Source organism: Littorina saxatilis, linkage group LG1 (assembly GCF_037325665.1).
Source record: "Littorina saxatilis isolate snail1 linkage group LG1, US_GU_Lsax_2.0, whole genome shotgun sequence".
Classification (NCBI taxonomy): domain Eukaryota; kingdom Metazoa; phylum Mollusca; class Gastropoda; order Littorinimorpha; family Littorinidae; genus Littorina; species Littorina saxatilis.
Window position 1 is genome coordinate 29,103,578 of NC_090245.1, and position 17,231 is coordinate 29,120,808.

The 17,231-nt window shown below is 43.2% G+C and overlaps 1 protein-coding gene across 9 annotated transcripts in view; it reads left to right on the plus strand.

Annotated features, from left to right (window-relative positions):
- Positions 1 to 16,019, plus strand: part of LOC138966370 (hydrocephalus-inducing protein homolog) — a 244,873-nt gene extending 228,854 nt beyond the window's left edge. For all 9 annotated transcript variants that reach the window (XM_070338587.1, XM_070338596.1, XM_070338602.1 and 6 more), the window contains 5 exons: positions 10,114 to 10,264; positions 10,948 to 11,178; positions 12,055 to 12,279; positions 12,831 to 13,112; positions 14,194 to 16,019. In XM_070338587.1, coding sequence (XP_070194688.1) covers positions 10,114 to 10,264; positions 10,948 to 11,178; positions 12,055 to 12,279; positions 12,831 to 13,112; positions 14,194 to 14,397 — 1,093 coding nt within the window. In that variant the 3' untranslated portion in view covers positions 14,398 to 16,019. The remainder of the gene's footprint in view (positions 1 to 10,113; positions 10,265 to 10,947; positions 11,179 to 12,054; positions 12,280 to 12,830; positions 13,113 to 14,193) is intronic.
- The last annotated feature ends 1,212 nt before the right edge of the window (positions 16,020 to 17,231 follow it).

The following is a 17,231-nucleotide window of genomic DNA, read 5'->3' on the forward strand; positions in this document are numbered from 1 at the left end:
GTTTTTCCGCCACGCTCCGATATAGGTTACTTAGCCTCTCCATAGATTTATGTTTTAGCCTTTTTATATATTGATATTATGAGCTGATTCCGAATTACCATGACATCGACAAGTATTCAATAAACTTTAATTAATTTTCCAATTCTAGTGTTCGTTTTGTTTTGTGAGCGCGTCGGTTCTTTATAGCACCAAAATTACATCCTCCAGAATTTATATAAGCCATCACAGAATCTTACAGCTACTCAAGGGCAAGCACAGTGGAAACTCTGATATTTTTTGGAACATTTTGGATTGTTTTCGACAAAGAACTTTATGAACTTTTGTAGGCCTGTGATTAGGGCCACTGACTTTTGAACTTCTTATCCTTACGAATCTTGTGAAGAGATCATGAACCTTTTGTCTTAAAGGAACTGTGTTTCGCATCTAGCGAACAGTATTCTAATTTATTTGTCGGGCCCAGAGCAGAGCAACTTAGGTATTATTTTAGGTTTGTTGACCATAGCATTGCACACTTCGTACTTCGTATTTTCTTCCCCTCTAGTGAGTGACCCGAGGTGTGCCGTTTTGAATTTTGTTTCTCTATATTTCGCAAGTCTTTGTTAACCTCTACGTTTTCACTTGACTTAAAGTATGGATGAGAAATTACCTTCTCATGAGAGTGCCGAGCTATCCCCTTACACTTTGAAGTTAGAAAGGGATGAACATTTTGCTTCGGACACTGATAGTCGTAAGTATGAAGGCGACCGTGATGGCGCTCAGGGAGAGTCTCTAGCTGAACCCAAGACACTTTGAATTCAGATAACATTCCCCCTCAAGCTGAACATTCTCCTACACAGGAAGGTTTAGGTACTGAGCCTTCTCAACAGGCTGCAAGTGCAGAGCATCTCGCTCAACGAAGTAGAGAAGAAAGAGGCCCCGCCATTGTTAGGGCTAGACTTAATGCTGAGGTGAGGGAACTGTCAGACAGGTACTGGGCCATAAGCCGAGCTCATAAGAATATGATCAGCGAGTTGTGCACAGCCTTTAGGGAAACACCAGACAAAAGGAGAGTCCTTAAAGCTCAAAAAATAACCCTCTGTGATCGCCTAAACGAGCTGAATGTAGCGAACTCGAGGCTTTGTCAAGTGGCTGAAAGTGATGTAGCTATAGAAGAGGATTTGAGCGATATGCACATGCAAACGGAGACGCTTAAAGAACAATATTACAGACTCTTTCCCAAGTTAGACCCGTACGCCTCCAGCTCGGACTTGACTTCCACAGTCGCTTCTGGAGGTGCTAGAGAGGTTTCTCTAGATGCTTCTTTGGCGGTTAGCGCAGCGAGATTTAGGTCCCAGCAAATGGTCGCAGATGAAAGGGCTAGACAAGAAGAGACTCTTTTGCTTTTAGAGGAGAAGGCTTCTAGGACCGTAGCTTTGGCTGCTGAGAAGAAGGCAGAGATGGAAAGAGAGTTGGAAAGAGAGTGTGCTGAGAAGAAGACAGAGATGGAAAGAGAGTGTGCTCGTTTAGAGAGAGAGGCTCAAGATGAAAGGTTAGCTTTGAAGAAAAAAGAAAAGGAAGTTAAGACTGCACTAGAGAGGGTGGAGAGAGAAGGCAAGATGCAGGAAGAGCATGAAGTTTTTAAGATCATTAAAACTGACATAGAAGACCAGCAAAGGGCTAGAGAAAGATTCATGCCCCAACTACCTCGTGACAGCCCCATTGATAGGTACCTAGGTACTCACAGCACCCTGCATGTAGGTACACACATAGAGAGCATAGGAGATGTGGCGGTAGGGTATGATAGGCACACACAGCACACACAAGATACATATAAGCCTGCGACAGCCGACACCTACGCCCGCCCGCGTCACCAGCCGGAAGCCTACACCCTCGTCTCTGGGCAACATCAGCCTGCGGCAGCCAAGCCTGGACTCCCGCCACTTCAGAAGCCCACGGAGGTCAGGGCTTATGCCCCTTCGCATCTCCAGTCGGCCGCCGAGGATATCCGCGACACTCTTCGAGGCATCTCCAGGACCCTTGCTCAACCTGTCTCCGCTTTTCACCCACTTCCAGCAGCGGTCACAGCCACGGCTCCTACCACTACGACGATGACTACAGCCACCACGATGACGACAAGAGTCGGAGGCCAATTCGCGACCTCTTTTCGGCCTCAGTTTGTCAAAGCTGAGATTCCAAGCCACGGAGATCGTCCTCGCCAGATCTACGCGCCTTCCCGTTTCCCTCACAAATCCCTCAATCCATCAGCGAGACCTTTTCCCGGGCCTTTCCCTGGTCCTTTTCCTGCCATGACCTCCCGAGAGTCTCCGACCTATGTGCCAAGCTTTGCATATGGGCCTTCTGTCATGCATCCTCCCATGCAAACACAGCAATATGACCACGCTGCAAGCTTTGCTCCTGACACTGACTACACACAGCATGGTTTTCAAGAGGCTCCGGTCACGAGCCCTTCAGACGTCTACTACGGGCAAGATGCATACCTTCCTCAGATGCAAGGCCAGCCAGCGCTCTCCGAGGGTTCTGCCCTAGCTCGTACTCTAGCTGAGGCTCTCCTGATCAACAGGTTACCGACGCAGGAGCCCACTACGTTTTCAGGAGATCCTTTGACGTACCCTCTCTGGAGGTCCTCATTCACTCTTTTGATTGAGCGGCAGGGCGTTTCTGCAGAGGAAAAGCTCCTCTACTTGGAGAAGTACTTGGACGGTCCGGCGAAGGATGCGGTCAAGGGACTCTTTCTGATCAGGGATGCCCAGGCCTATCAGCAGGCCCTTCAGACGCTGGAGGAAAGATTCGGCAGTTCTTTCGTCGTTGCCAGAGCCTTCCGAGAGAAACTAGATGCATGGCCGGTAATCAAACCCAAAGATGGACAAGCCCTCCGCGCCTTCTCGGACTTTCTTGGACAATGCCTTGTGGCGAGCCGAGTGATAGGCCAGCTACAGAATCTTGAAGACCCAGCCTATCACAAGACACTCATGACCAAGCTTCCAGATTGGTTGGTGAGAAACTGGGTGCGGAAAGTAAACAAGACCAAGAACGAGAAGAAACGCTACCCTACCTTTGAGGAGTTGTCAGCTTTCATCAAGACAGAGGCAGACATCCTTTGCGAGCCCCTTTTCTCCTCCAGCAAATCTGCCGCCTCTTTCACCTCACAGACCGCCAGTTCAGCAGTCCCCAAGAAAACATCGTACAGTACGGATTGTTCTACTACATCTGCATGTCAAGAGTGTGACAGATGTCAGCACCACGCTAAAACTGTCCTGAGTACGAACTGCGACGAAGTCTGTCCCTTTTGTGCCGTTCGTTTTCCGACCAGCTCTTCTTCTCATCCTCTACTCAGATGCCAGAGGTTCGATGAGATTCCCGTTGAGGACAGGAAACACTTCATGTACGAAACGTCCTTGTGCTTTTCCTGTGCCAGAAAGACTGACCATAGAAGTGTAGACTGCACTACCAGGGCGATATGCGACAAGTGCCAAGGCCCACATCTCACTATGCTGCATGGAGCGCCTAGCTACAGGAAGAAGTTTCCCAATCAGCAACGGAATGCACGGGGTCAGCCAGATTCTTCAAGGTTTGTCTGTATCAGTCAAGATGCCCGTGTTTCTGCCTCTGGATCAGCATTCGCGACAACCAACAAGTCGGACAGACCAGTCAGAGCTACCATGATTGTTCCGGTCAGAGTTTCGACGAAGGAGAATCCCACGGTAGAGCATACGACATACGCGCTGCTTGACACCATGTCTTGCATCTCCTTCGTTACTGATTCTTTGAGTGACAAGCTGAACACTCATTCTGAGCCAGCGTCATTGAGGCTGAACACTATGACTTCTCAGAACACTCATATCGAATGTCAGAGAGTGACCGGATTGTGTGTCAAGGCCCTCAACTCCAATGTTTCCCACAACCTGAAAACGCTCTACACGACGGACCATCTCACCAATGACACTGAGAACATACCAACATCAGAGACCGCTCGTAACATCAAGCATTTGAGTCATATTGCCAGCGAGATTCCCCCGTTGCTCGAAGGCTGCACTCCCGGGTTGTTGATTGGCTACGATCATGCAGAGCTATTCATGCCAGAGAGAGTCATCAAGGGAGACCCATACGCCGTTCTCACACCGTTGGGTTGGACGATACTGGGACAAGTGTCGCCTAAACAGTCTGTCCATGACGTGATGCACGTGTCTCTAACAGAACAGTATTGTCCCAGCGAGTACGAAGGTGAATCAGTCACTTTCGTATATCGCACGACACTCGCCGAACCCAGAATCTCCGACCCTCTCCATGTCATGGAAAGGATTTTGACCAGGCCACAACGAAGAAGATCACGACGAAGAAGACCAGTACGAAGAAGACCAGTACGAAGAAGACCAGTACGAAGAAGACCACAACGAAGAAGACCACAACGAAGAAGACCACAACGAAGAAGAAAGTGGCTTCTTCCCCAACGTAACGTTGCTGTCGGAGATGTCGTCGTGCTACGTGACGAAGCCGTATGCAGAGCAGATTGGCCTCTTGGACTCGTGACGGAGGTTCGCCCCAGCGACGATGGACTCGTGCGAACCTGCAAGCTGAAGACTGTCAAGGTCACCTCGAAGACGAGCCATTCCACTTTCTACTACTGGCGCCCCATCTCTAAGCTGACCGTGCTGGTGAAGGCAGACCCGGACACTCAATGACTTTCCCAGTGAACTTTACTGTTTTCGACAGACCGTTTGTGCATGTTTTGGTCTGACGTAATCCGTTCGCCTTTTTGACAGGTGGCGCTGTTTTGATTTGGGGAGAAAGTTTCGTCTTAATGCAAATATTTTTTGTGACTTTGTGGTTTCTCTCCATTTGTATATATGTTTTTGGTTCCGCATTTTGGAACGAAAGCTCTTGACAGAGGCAAGCGCTTAATGAATCGGTTTGTTTAGTCCTTCCCGCGTGCGGATGCCTGTGCTTATGATTAAGACGACTGAAGATGTTTTTCTTTTGTATTTTGTAGGTTGCGACTACAGTCTTTCATACTGAGTTGCGGGTTATGTAAAGGTGTAAGAATAATGTTGACACGATATGTTGACAGTGACGGACCGACGAAATATGATGTTACATTTGTTGAAAGAACACGTGTGATTTTTTAGATTGAGACTCATTGAGAGTGCGTTTCGAACAAGCTACGTTTTGGATAATGCCGAAAGGATTCTGTAACGTTTCGGATTTTTTTGTATTTTGAACCACGTATGAGAGTGCGTTTCGAACAGCTACGTTTTGGATAATGCCAAAAGGATTCTGTAATGTTTCGGATTTTGTTTTTTGAACCACGCATGTATTCGATGATTTTTGTTGATTTTTTATGTCGACTTTTGTAAAGACTAAGATGTCTTCGAGGGGGGAATGTGAATGCCCCTGCTAAGGAGCCTTCTGTGTATTTAGATTCTTTTTGTTTTGCTTGTGTTTTTTAGTCATGCTTCTAGCTTGACTCGCATGCGACTTTCCGTGGTGGTGGTTTCCCCTTTTTCTGATCTCCTTCTCACCTCTTTTCTTTCACTTTTCTCACTTTTGTCCCTAATTGTTCCCATTTTGCAACCACCTCTGTAGGTTCGCGTGCGGGTCTAGCTCGCTCTTTATCTTTTATTTTTCTTTATTAAGTATGAGCGTCCTGGTACGAACTTTGTTTTGTTATAATGACGTTAAATATTGTAACGAACTAATTTATAAACAAGGTAGTGTGGCCGGCGTTTTTCTGATTTTAATTTCATGTGCCTGTATGGCTCACGATGGACCATGCTAGCCTCTGGAGATTTTCCTCGGAGAGCACGGGACGCATGTTTTGCAACAGTAATATTGTAGTAACGCGCAGTATTTTTAGTTCACCTCTGTGGTGGATAGCCTGTATTCGTCGTCACTTACTGGGAAGCCGTTCACGGAACAAGATGTTTTAGGATAGATAGATTTTTTTGCTCTGTTCCGGGGCCCAGTGTTTTCTGCCAGCCTCCAGTTTTGTTTTAAGTTATTTTGTAGTTCAGGTTCAGTTGCTCGCCTTGAGTCTGTTTTAGATTATTGATGCTGTCAAAGGCGAGTATCCATTTCTGACTATGTTTCTTTTATTTACCGAATTCGTGTAATTTTCGTTTTGAATCTTTGTTTGTTATGACTTTCTGTCCGTTTCTGTGTCTTCTGTCCGTTTCTGTGTCTTCTGTCCGTTTCTGTGTCTTCTGTCCGTTTCTTTGTCTTCTGTCCGTTTCTGTGTCTTCTGTCCGTTTCTGTGTCTTCTGTTTATTTCTTTGTCTTCTGTCCGTTTCTGTGTCTTCTTTCCGTCTCTGTGTCTTCTGTCCGTTTCTGTGTCTTCTGTCCGTTTCTTTGTCTTCTTTCCGTTTCTGTGTCCTACGTTTATTCTATGTAGGGTTTTTCTAACATATTTTTGTCTTGGTGATTTTTTATTGATTTGCCGCCATCTGGTTTCGGCCGCCATTTTGTCGTCCATCTTTGATGTTTATGTTTTTAGGACACCTTTGATGTTCAGTTTGATGTTTCGAATTCTAAGTTTAGTTTTTTCTTTCTATCAGTTTCCACCGCTCCGCGCTTCTCGCTCCGCGCTTCTCGCTCACCGCTCCGCGCTTCTCGCTCCATGCTCCACGCTTCACACTCTACTGTTCTGCACTCTCACTCAAACTAGTCCTTTCTACTTCACATTTTAGCTTTAATTCACTTTCTAAACTTAGATTAGTTTTTCCGCCACGCTCCGATATAGGTTACTTAGCCTCTCCATAGATTTATGTTTTAGCCTTTTTATATATTGATATTATGAGCTGATTCCGAATTACCATGACATCGACAAGTATTCAATAAACTTTAATTAATTTTCCAATTCTAGTGTTCGTTTTGTTTTGTGAGCGCGTCGGTTCTTTATAGCACCAAAATTACATCCTCCAGAATTTATATAAGCCATCACAGAATCTTACAGCTACTCAAGGGCAAGCACAGTATTGCTAACACTTGGACTGATACAGAAATGGACAATCATCTGTCATTTAAACAGTATTCAGATTATTATAATTAAGATTGTTTTAAAGTTATTATTACTGGAACAATAACTTGGAAGGGAGGTGTGGTAATATCGTACCGTCAGTCTTAGCAGACGACGTGTCCATGACCTTATACATGTACAGTCCAAGGGACATCACTCTGGCAGGTTAGCCTCGTTCTGGTCTTCAATAAAGCACGTTGTAACTACACACGCCTTGTGTCTATATTTGCCTGTATCCGAGAATACTACAAACGTGGCAAAATTGCCTGATTTTTTAACATTTTCTTGTTTTTCTCGCTCTGACCCCTGATTTGCACATGATCACCAAAACCATTGCCTGTTACGACATTTCGCTTGTTCTGTGTATTCCAATCGTCTTCAAATAGCACAAAGTACGAATGCGTGTGATATTAGACCTATGTGAACCATAAGATGAATTGAATTTGCAAAAAACAGTTTTGTGTCCGTTCGTACTGATTTTGACGGGAGAATGTGTCTGTTCGTACCACTTTCATCAAATTGTTTCCCTTCGTACGCTTTTCATGACGTTTGTGATTTTTGGTAGAAAGCTTGTGCAATTAGCATTTTAATACCCCTAATTCGACTTATGTATAACCCATAATGCATGTTGTTCATGAGTGCAACAACACGCAACTGTGGCTTTTCTGGTGCAATACCATCCCTGTTTAAAATCTTACTGAAGAGCAAACATTTTGATAAGTGTGTCTTATTCCAGTTTCCTTACACAATGTCATTTCAAAGATCTAAACTTATGTGAAACCTGTTCAAAATATGCTTTCTGCAAGCTAAACCTAGACATTCAGTCTTTTAGCATTTTCAGATTTTTAATGACCAAACTTTTTTTTTATCATTTTATTGAAGCTGAAATGCAATCCCATAGTACGGGGGTTGCCTGGCTAAAGTTTTAAAATCAATTTGATAAAAAAATGAGGGTGTGACAGTGCGGCCTCAACTTTTACAAAAAGTCAGATATGACGTCATCAAAGGCATTTATAAAACAAGTCGCGTAAGGCGAAAATACAACATTTAGTCAAGCTGTCAGAATGAAACTGAAGGCAATGCAATTTTTCAGCAAGACCGTATACTCGTAGCATCGTCAGTCCACCGCTCATGACAAAGGCAGTGAAATTGACAAGAAGAGCGGGGTAGTAGTAGCGCTGAGAAGGATAGCACGCTTTTCTGTACCATCTTTGTTTGAACTTTCTGAGCGTGTTTTTAATCCAAACGTATCATATCTATATGTTTTTGGAATCAGGAATCGACAAGGAATAAGATGAAAGTGTTTTTAATTTGATTTTGACAATTTAATTTTGATAATAATTTGTATATTTTTAATTTTCAGAGCTTGTTTTTAATCCAAATATAACATATTTATATGTTTTTAGAATGAGAAAATGATGAGGAATAAGATGAACGTAAATTTAGATCGTTTTATAAAAAAATTTTTTTTTTTTACAATTATCAGATTTTTAATGACCAAAGTCATTAATTAATTTTTAAGCCACCAATCTGAAATGCAATACCGAAGTCCGGCCTTCGTCGGAGATTATTTGACCAAAATTTCAACCAATTTGATTGAAAAATGAGGGTGTGACAGTGCCGCCTCAACTTTTACAAAAAGCCGGATATGACGTCATCAAAAATATTTATAGAAAAAAAGAAAAACACGTCCGGGGATATCAATCCCAGGAACTCTCGTTGTAAAATTTCATAAAGATCGGTCCAGTAGTTTCGCTCTACACGCACGCACGCACACACGCACGCACGCACACACGCACGCACGCACGCACCCACACACACAAACACACACACACACACACACACACACACACACACACACACACACACACCCCACGATCCTCGTTTCGATTCCCCATTTATGTTCAAACATTAAGTCAAAACTTGAATAAATGTAAAAAGGACTCATAGAGCCTGGATAATGTTTTTTCTTGATTTGTCTAAATTCTGCTCATGATTATCACAGGTGAAGCAAATGGCATGATAGGAGTAACATACAAATGTACATGTTACTTAGTTCAGTCTTAGTTGCAGTGCTGCAAAGCAAGCACAACTGCACAAATCAATCTTCGTTCTTATCAAAACACACAGAAAGCTCCGTCACTGAACACATTACTGAAAAGGGTACGAAGGGAAACAATTTGATGAAAGTGGTATGAACGGACACATTTTCCCGTCAAAATCAGTACGAACGGACACAAAACTGCTTTTTACAAATTCAATTCGTCTTATGGTTTACATAGGTCCAATATCACACGCATTTGTACTTTGTGCTATTTGAAAACGATTGGAATACACAGAACTTGTAGTGGGGGCCTGTTTCACTCTGATCTAACGAATGTGTATGAACGGAAACGTTTTTCGTACGAAGGGAAACATGCACTTTTGTACGAACGGAAACATGGGGTATGAACGGAATCTGTATGTTTTCAAAAGACAAGTGATTGTACAAAAGCCATGGGTTTCTATAAACTTTTGTTCAAGCGAAATGTCGTAACAGGCAATGGTTTTGGTGATCATGTGCAAATCAGGGGTCAGATTCCATAACAGAGCGAGAAAAACAAGAAAATGTTAAAAAATCAGGCAATTTTGCCACGTTCGGCCCGCATGTGTTATTATTAGGATTAACTAGCACCTTGGTACTTATCGTACACATAGCCCAACCATTTCGCTACCTTATTCTTTCAATATCACACAAGCGCGCTGCCCACACGACTTACCACAACGTTTTTCCCGAAGCAAATGACGAAAATGGGGCTGTATGAACGGAAACATCCGGTGGATGAACGGAATCAGTTGACACACCGTGGGAATGGCACAGTGATTAGAGTGCTTGCCTCTCACACTGGCGCGAATAAAAATACCTGATTTTTCTCAGCAATCTGCAGTCTACCAGCTGGAAATGGGTACCTCACCCTATTTATAGGGCCAGGGAAGGCGAAGGAGAGGAGATGGACACCGCCCTCATGAAGCTGGCCCAAAAAAGTTGAGATCTTTAACATCACGCTCCCCTGTGATCAAAATGGTAATGGGAATACCTTGACCTTACTGTTATATTGTCTCAGGTTCCGTGTGAGGATTGAGCCCATCAAGCCAGACAGGCTGGATCCAGGCACCACAGTGAAGGGCATGGAGTTCATTGACATCCCAGCCAACAGCAAGAAGGACTACAAGCTCAACTTCTATGCCTACCGCGAAGGAACATTCTTCCTCAAGGTATGAGGATAGCAGGAGGGGTGGGGGTGGGGGGGGGGGGGGTAGCAGTGGCTGGGTAGGGGTTAATATGAGAGTAGGGGGTGGAGGGGTAGCAGTGGCTGGGTAGGGGTTAAATTGAGAGTAGGGTGGGGTAGGGGGGGGGGGAGGGGTAGCAGTGGCCGGGTAGGGCTTAAATTGAGAGTAGGGTGGGTAGCATTGGCTGGGTTGGGTTTAAATTGAGAGTAGAGTGGGGTGGAGGGGGGGGGGGGGTAGCAGTGGCCGGGTTGGGGTTAAATTGAGAGTAGGGTGGGGTGGAAGTGGGCTTGCTTATGTGTGTAAGAAGAACTACATGCTCAACTTATATGCCTACCATCAAGGGGCCTTCTTACTCAAGGTATGGGGAGAGGTGTGTGTGTGTGTGTATGTGCATGTGTGGGTGTGTTTGCCTGTGCGCATGTGTGTGTGTGTGTGTGTGTTTGCCTGTGCGCGTGTGTGTGTGCTTCTATTAATGTTTGTGATGAGGCGTCAAAGTGATACAAACAAGACAACTGTCTTCATTGCTGTGGAGAGTTGTCTTGTGATGGTGTTATTTACAATTACCGTAAGGTACAGAGTGCCGTACCAAGATAAAACTGGTTCCTTCTTTGTATTATTCATCCTTTTGCCCATACAGCAACTGCAACCACTGGTCTGTCCTATTTCAGGTCACATTTGCCAATGAACAGACTGGGGAATACCAGTACTATGAAATCCAGCTGCGTTCCACCAAGCCCGGGGTCATTGCCACTGTTGACCTTTCCACGCCAGTGCGACAGAGCGTGCCTCACACGGTTCGCTTGGAGAACCCGCTGCACTACCCCGTCAGCTTCAACGCCTCGTGTAACATCCCTGAGGTCCTCATGCCCACCGGTCTGCAGGTTCCTGCTCAGTCCCAGGTGAGGCGCCTTTCATGTAGTATTTGTCAGGTGATTCAGGTGTGCAGTGGTGACATGTCAACTGAAACTCAACTTTTTGTGTTAGGGAGCATCGGTCTCGAATAGCATTAACTGGTGAAGAGACGATAAACAATGATAACCAACCATCTCCGTCAGCTGATTCAAATGCTTAGTGGTGAAGAGACGATAAACAATGATAACCAACCATCTCCGTCAGGTGATTCAAATGCTTAGTGGTGAAGAGACGATACACAATAATAACCAACCATCTCTGTCAGGTGATTCAAATGCTTAGTGGTGAAGAGACGATACACAATAATAACCAACCATCTCCGTCAGCTGATTCAAATGCTTAGTGGTGAAGAGACGATACACAATAATAACCAACCATCTCTGTCAGGTGATTCAAATGCTTAGTGGTGAAGAGACGATACACAATAATAACCAACCATCTCTGTCAGGTGATTCAAATGCTTAGTGGTGAAGCTGTGGGGAACTTGTGAGAAGTTTTGTTTTTTGCACTTTGTGTGTAAAAACCTTCTTGTCCTGCTCACCACTCCAAGCTCTTTTGGGATCTTTGTGTTTCTTGTTTGTTTGTTTTATAGGTGGCCTCCCAGCATTTCTGCTAGTTCACCTGTTGTGACATTTCCTTTCCTAAATCAATCAATGTAATAAGAAGCAGTATTGCTAACCTCCCTTTGGTATTTTGTGTGTGTAATTTGTTCCCTCCGTGTTTTCGTTTTCTCCTTTCTGTCCTTCCTCATTGTAACTTTTTTTACGGCATCTTGTGCATCTTATTTTTCCTACCATTCAATCTCTTCAATGCTGCAAATGTTTTTTTCCATTCTGTAATGTAAAATGTCACATTGATTACAGGGTCGCTTCAACTTTGAGTACCAGCCGCTGAAGGTCGGCGAGGTTCAAGGCAAGCTAGAGTTCGGCAGCCAGGACCTTGGTCTGTTCACCTTTGACCTCATCCTGCGAGCCACTGCCGCCAGTCCTGAGAAAGCCATCTACCTGCGAACAAGTCTTGGTCAGACCCAGGTGCAGACAGCACGCTTCCTGAACTATGCAAAGCAGAAGACCGACTATGCTTGCAAGGTGGGTTGTATTAGCTGTGTGATTTGGCTTGCTTTTCTTAAAGTGACCGCTGTCTCTAAGAAATCTATGAATGAGCTTTGTAAACTGTGGTGGAATCTCTTATTTGTGAATAAGTTTTGTTGGCAGCCTGTCCATGTCAACGAATGAGGACTTCCAAATTCATGAATATCAAAGAATGACAGTGTACAGATCTTTTCACTGTAACTGAAATATCAATTAAATGCCGATAATAACAGTACGTACAAACCTCTAACAATCTGAGAAAACCAGGTCTTTAAAAGGAGGTAGTCTTAAAATGGATGTAAATTTACAGAGATTATGAAGAGAAAGTCTAAGACAGCAGGGTCTTAAGAAGGGAAAGTCTTAAATTGGGCAGTCTTATAAAAGGGATTCCACTGTAACTGTGTGGCCCTAGCTCCTTCAGAACCAGGTAGTATGCACAAGACAAAAGATTAAGTGTAAACTTCACCCATGCGTTATTGCATGTAAGATAGATATTGGTAGAACTCGAGAGAAACATTTGACTGACAACAAATCTTTGTTTTCACCAGGTGGACTCGGCCGACTTCCACGTGGACAAGACAGTGGCTGCCGCTCCAGGCTCCACCGGGGGCACAGAAGTCGCCCTTGAAGTGACCTTTGAGCCATCCAAGTTAGGAGAGCAGCGCGGCATGCTGACGGTGATTTCACCAGTGGGAGGGGAGTATGTCTTCCCGCTGTTCGGCACCTGCCTGCCGCCCAAACCCCAGGGTCCCTTCATCGTCAAGGCGGGAGGCACCACTTCCATTGTCTTCCGCAACGTCTTCTCTTCTACCACCACCTTTACCTTCCAGGTGAGTCAAACCTTGTAGCAATCTACTTTGTGATTATATGACACAATCTTTTTGGCTCACGTAAGTGTAGCCTATGTGATCGTAACTTTGTCTGTCTGTGCGTGCGTGCGTATGTGCGTGCGTGCGTGCATGCGTGCGTGCGTGTGTATGTCTGTGGTAGAAACTCTAACATTTGAAGACGTCACATTACATTGACGTCACATTATGACGTAAGAGGGTTAGACGTCACGCGAAGGAAGTACTGAAAGTGTCGGTCATTATTATTTTGAGCGGGCCGAGACTAGTTGGCAGTCGTGTCCCAGTAAGTAGGCTACATGCAGACAGACAGATCTAGATCTAGTGTCTCGCTTTCTTGCACAGTTTCATCTATGCTCTTTCTGTGTGTGTGTGTGTGTGTGTGTGTGTATGTGTGACGGAGTGATTGAGTTTGTGTTACTGTTTGTCGATTTCTTACGTGAGCCTTGATGGCTTCGCCTCTTGTTTTGTGGTTATTTCTTACCAGCCCACAGTGTCACCTAGAGGGGATGCAGTAGAGAGGCTGCATTATTATTATTATTATTATTATTGTGATCATTTTTATGCGCCTAATCTAAATATAGCCCTAGGCGCTTACATATTAATTTCTGCTGTTTGAAATGGAATTTTTTACAGACAGACAGACAAACAGACATTTTTTACACACAATATATAACGCATTCACATCGGCCAGTAAAGCTCAGTAGCCTATTTGGCGAGCATTCACCTTTCACGGCCTTTATTCCAAGTCAAACGGGTATTTGGTGGACATTTTTATCTATGCCTATACAATTTTGCCAGGAAAGACCCTTTTGTCAATCGTGGGATCTTTAACGTGCACACCCCAATGTAGTGACGGCTGCATAGTGTGTATAATGTACAGTTATGTATGAATGGTGCTCTGGGAGAGAGAGAAAAAGTGTGTGTTTGTGTGTGTGTATAACACACACATTTGTAAATCATTTTAGCTACTTGTGTTTGTTGATGACAAGTGAGAAAATGTACTCAACATCACCATGTAACCATGGGTTTACTCTGATACTGACACCGTTTGCTTCATTCGCAGGTTGACAACCCACTCTTCAACCTACCCAAGCAAGTCGAGACGATCCGCACCAAGAAAGATCACCGCATTGTAGTTGGCTTTGACGGCAATGACTCTGGCTCTAAAGCAGCAGTGATGGGTCGACTGGTCGTGTCATGTGCACGCTCAGCAGGCGGCAGTGCTAGCGTACAGTGGGTCTACTACCTCAAGGGGGTCACACTCTGAGTAGAAAGAACAGAATTTTATCTGGGAATGGATTCAAATCCAGATATGTGAAAAAAAGAAGATTCTGAAGACTTTTTGAATAAATAACATTTACTGTGATTCTACCCAGCTGTGTTAAAAAACAAACACCTCCAGACTTTTAATTTAAAAACCATGAGACATTTACTGTGATTATGCCCAGCTGTGAAAAAAAAACCTCCATTGACGTATAATGTACAAAAATTTTAAAAAACGTGATATTTACTGATACATGAAGTGAAATGATAAGAGGTGCATGGACATCAAATTGCAAATAGTTAAGAATCAAAGATCAAGTGATGTATTAGCTGCTTTTTACTGTTCGACTACTGTCATGTATTTTTTTCTTGTTGGCTCACGTAAGTGTAGCCTATGCGATGCTAACTTTTGTCTGTCTGTGCGTATGTATGTATGTATGTATGTCTGTGGTAGAAACTTTAACATTTGACTGAACACCGAAATACTAATTTTACCTGGTTATTATCCAAGCAACAGCTTCAAAGTATTGAAGCAATGATCAACATTTCTTTGTTAAAGTTAAAGTGTGTATCCAAAGAAAACTGGTGGTGGGGGGTTTTGGGGGGGTAAACACAGGAGACTGGTTTGTGTCGTGTGCGGTATGTAGACCAGGTCAGAGGTCAAGGTTAGGTCAGATCGCGTGAAGGATTGTGGTATAGATACAGTCATCACCGAGCTGCAGTTCGCCGATTTGGAGAAGACGATTTCACATTGTTCGGTTTCGTAGCTCCAGAAAAATAGATACAGAAGATACCAAAGGATATTTCCTACAGGTTAATCTGCACAGCGTGTTTCCAGTGTCTGCGCAGTGTTGATCTGGCAGTCGTGTCCCCGTAAGTAGGCTACAGACAGACAGATCTAGATCTAGTGTCTCGCACTCTTGCACCGTGTCACCTATCCTCACAGTGTGTGTGAATAGGTGACGGAGTGATTGAGTTTGTGTTACTGTTTGTCGATTTCTTACGTGAGCCTTGAAGGCTTCGTCTCGTGTTTTCTATTTTTATTTTGTTTTGTAATTAAAATAATATTGATGGCGTCCTTTGTATAAGAATATCAAGACATGTAAATTGAATCATTTGGTGTCTTTTTTATTTCATGGTACTTTTGTCCATGCATAGTTACACCAACCCATCCAAATGCTACAAAGGACAGAAACAATGCTACAAATGTTACACTACATGTACTTTGTGATTTTGATGTGAGTGTGATACTTAACACTTTTTCCTGTGTTGTGATACATGTATCAGTGTGTTTTTGATTTTAATGTGATGGGTGGAGCCTAGATTGTCTAAAATGATGTTCTCTGTTTTGTTTTGATGGAAGTTGCATTTTCCTCATTTCACAACTTTAGTATTTCATGATTTACAAAAACTTGACAATTCCGTCCATGTGTACAGATGTTTAAAGATTATTTTTAAATGTAAATTTATATGAACCATGAAGGTATTATAGTTTTTCAACATTCCATCCAAAGGAGTTTAACTGTGTCCATCCATCCATGGTTCTATTGTTGTTGTTTTGACAATAGTTTATCATGCAAGTAACTGATACTGTCACATTTGAATAAAACCTTGTCTGTATCTGTATTTCAATTCTTTTTGTTTTTGAGTGTGTGTGAAGAATGAGTTTGATGTCCTTTTGGGAGAAAAAAAAGTCTGTGCATGCATGTGTACTGTTTCAGCAAGCATTAAAAAACAAGAACACAATAAAAACCAGGTGTATTAGAAATTATGTACAAAGTGAGTTTTTAATGTGATCTACAAGAGTAAAGGATGTAGAACAACATGTCATACAAACAGATGCATTTTTTATTTCATGGCTGGCTTGGAAATCATGAGCTTATTCTAAATGGAAAGGGATCAAGCACCCAGGCTTGAGGAAATCGCAGTAAAAAATTACTTAAATTATGGTACACAAATTTTGCACAGGTACACAAGGTTACAAACAAAATAACCTGTTCCTTTTTGGCTCACGTAAGTGTAGCCTATGCGATCGTAACTTTGTCTGTCTGTGCGTTTGTGCGTGTGTGTGTGTGTTTGTTTGTGCGTGTGTATGTCTGTGGTAGAAACTTTAACATTTCGTCATTTGAAGACGTCACATTATGGCGTAAGAGGGTTAGACGTCACGCGAAGGAATTACTGAAAGTCTCGGTCATTGTTAATTTTTATTTTGAGCGGGCCGAGACTAGTTGGCAGTCGTGTCCCTGTAAGTAGGCTACATGCAGACAGACAGATCTAGATCTAGTGTCTCGCTTTCTTGCACAGTTTCACCTATGCTTACTGTGTGTGTGTATGTGTGACGGAGTGATTGAGTTTGTGTTACTGTTTGTCGATTTCTTACGTGAGCCTCGAAGGCTTCGCCTCTTGTTACCAATTAATTTTACAAACATTTGGGATAAATTTACACAGATAGGATCATATTGTTCAGGCCAAAAAGATAATAAAAATACAAAATTGAGTTAATTCTTCTGCCTAGTTTTGAGCTTTTAACTAGAAAGTGTGCAACGTCGCTACTAATCAGTTTTCCCAAATTCTGTCAAATTTTTAGCTATTTCACTTTCAGTTTGGAACAAACGCACACCTTTGAAAACACAATACTGTATTAAAACACTAATTAACTATTCACATTTCAATGTAATTAACTAAAAAAAAAGTCATGTTAAACAGAGCTTATGGGTATGCGTGGTTTCACTCCTTTTATTCCATTTGGTTTTATTCTGTGTCGAACTGAATATTTCAAGCATCCCGAATTGTGCACCAATTCGTTTTATTACTTCCCTGCAAAGCTCTTCTTGTTCA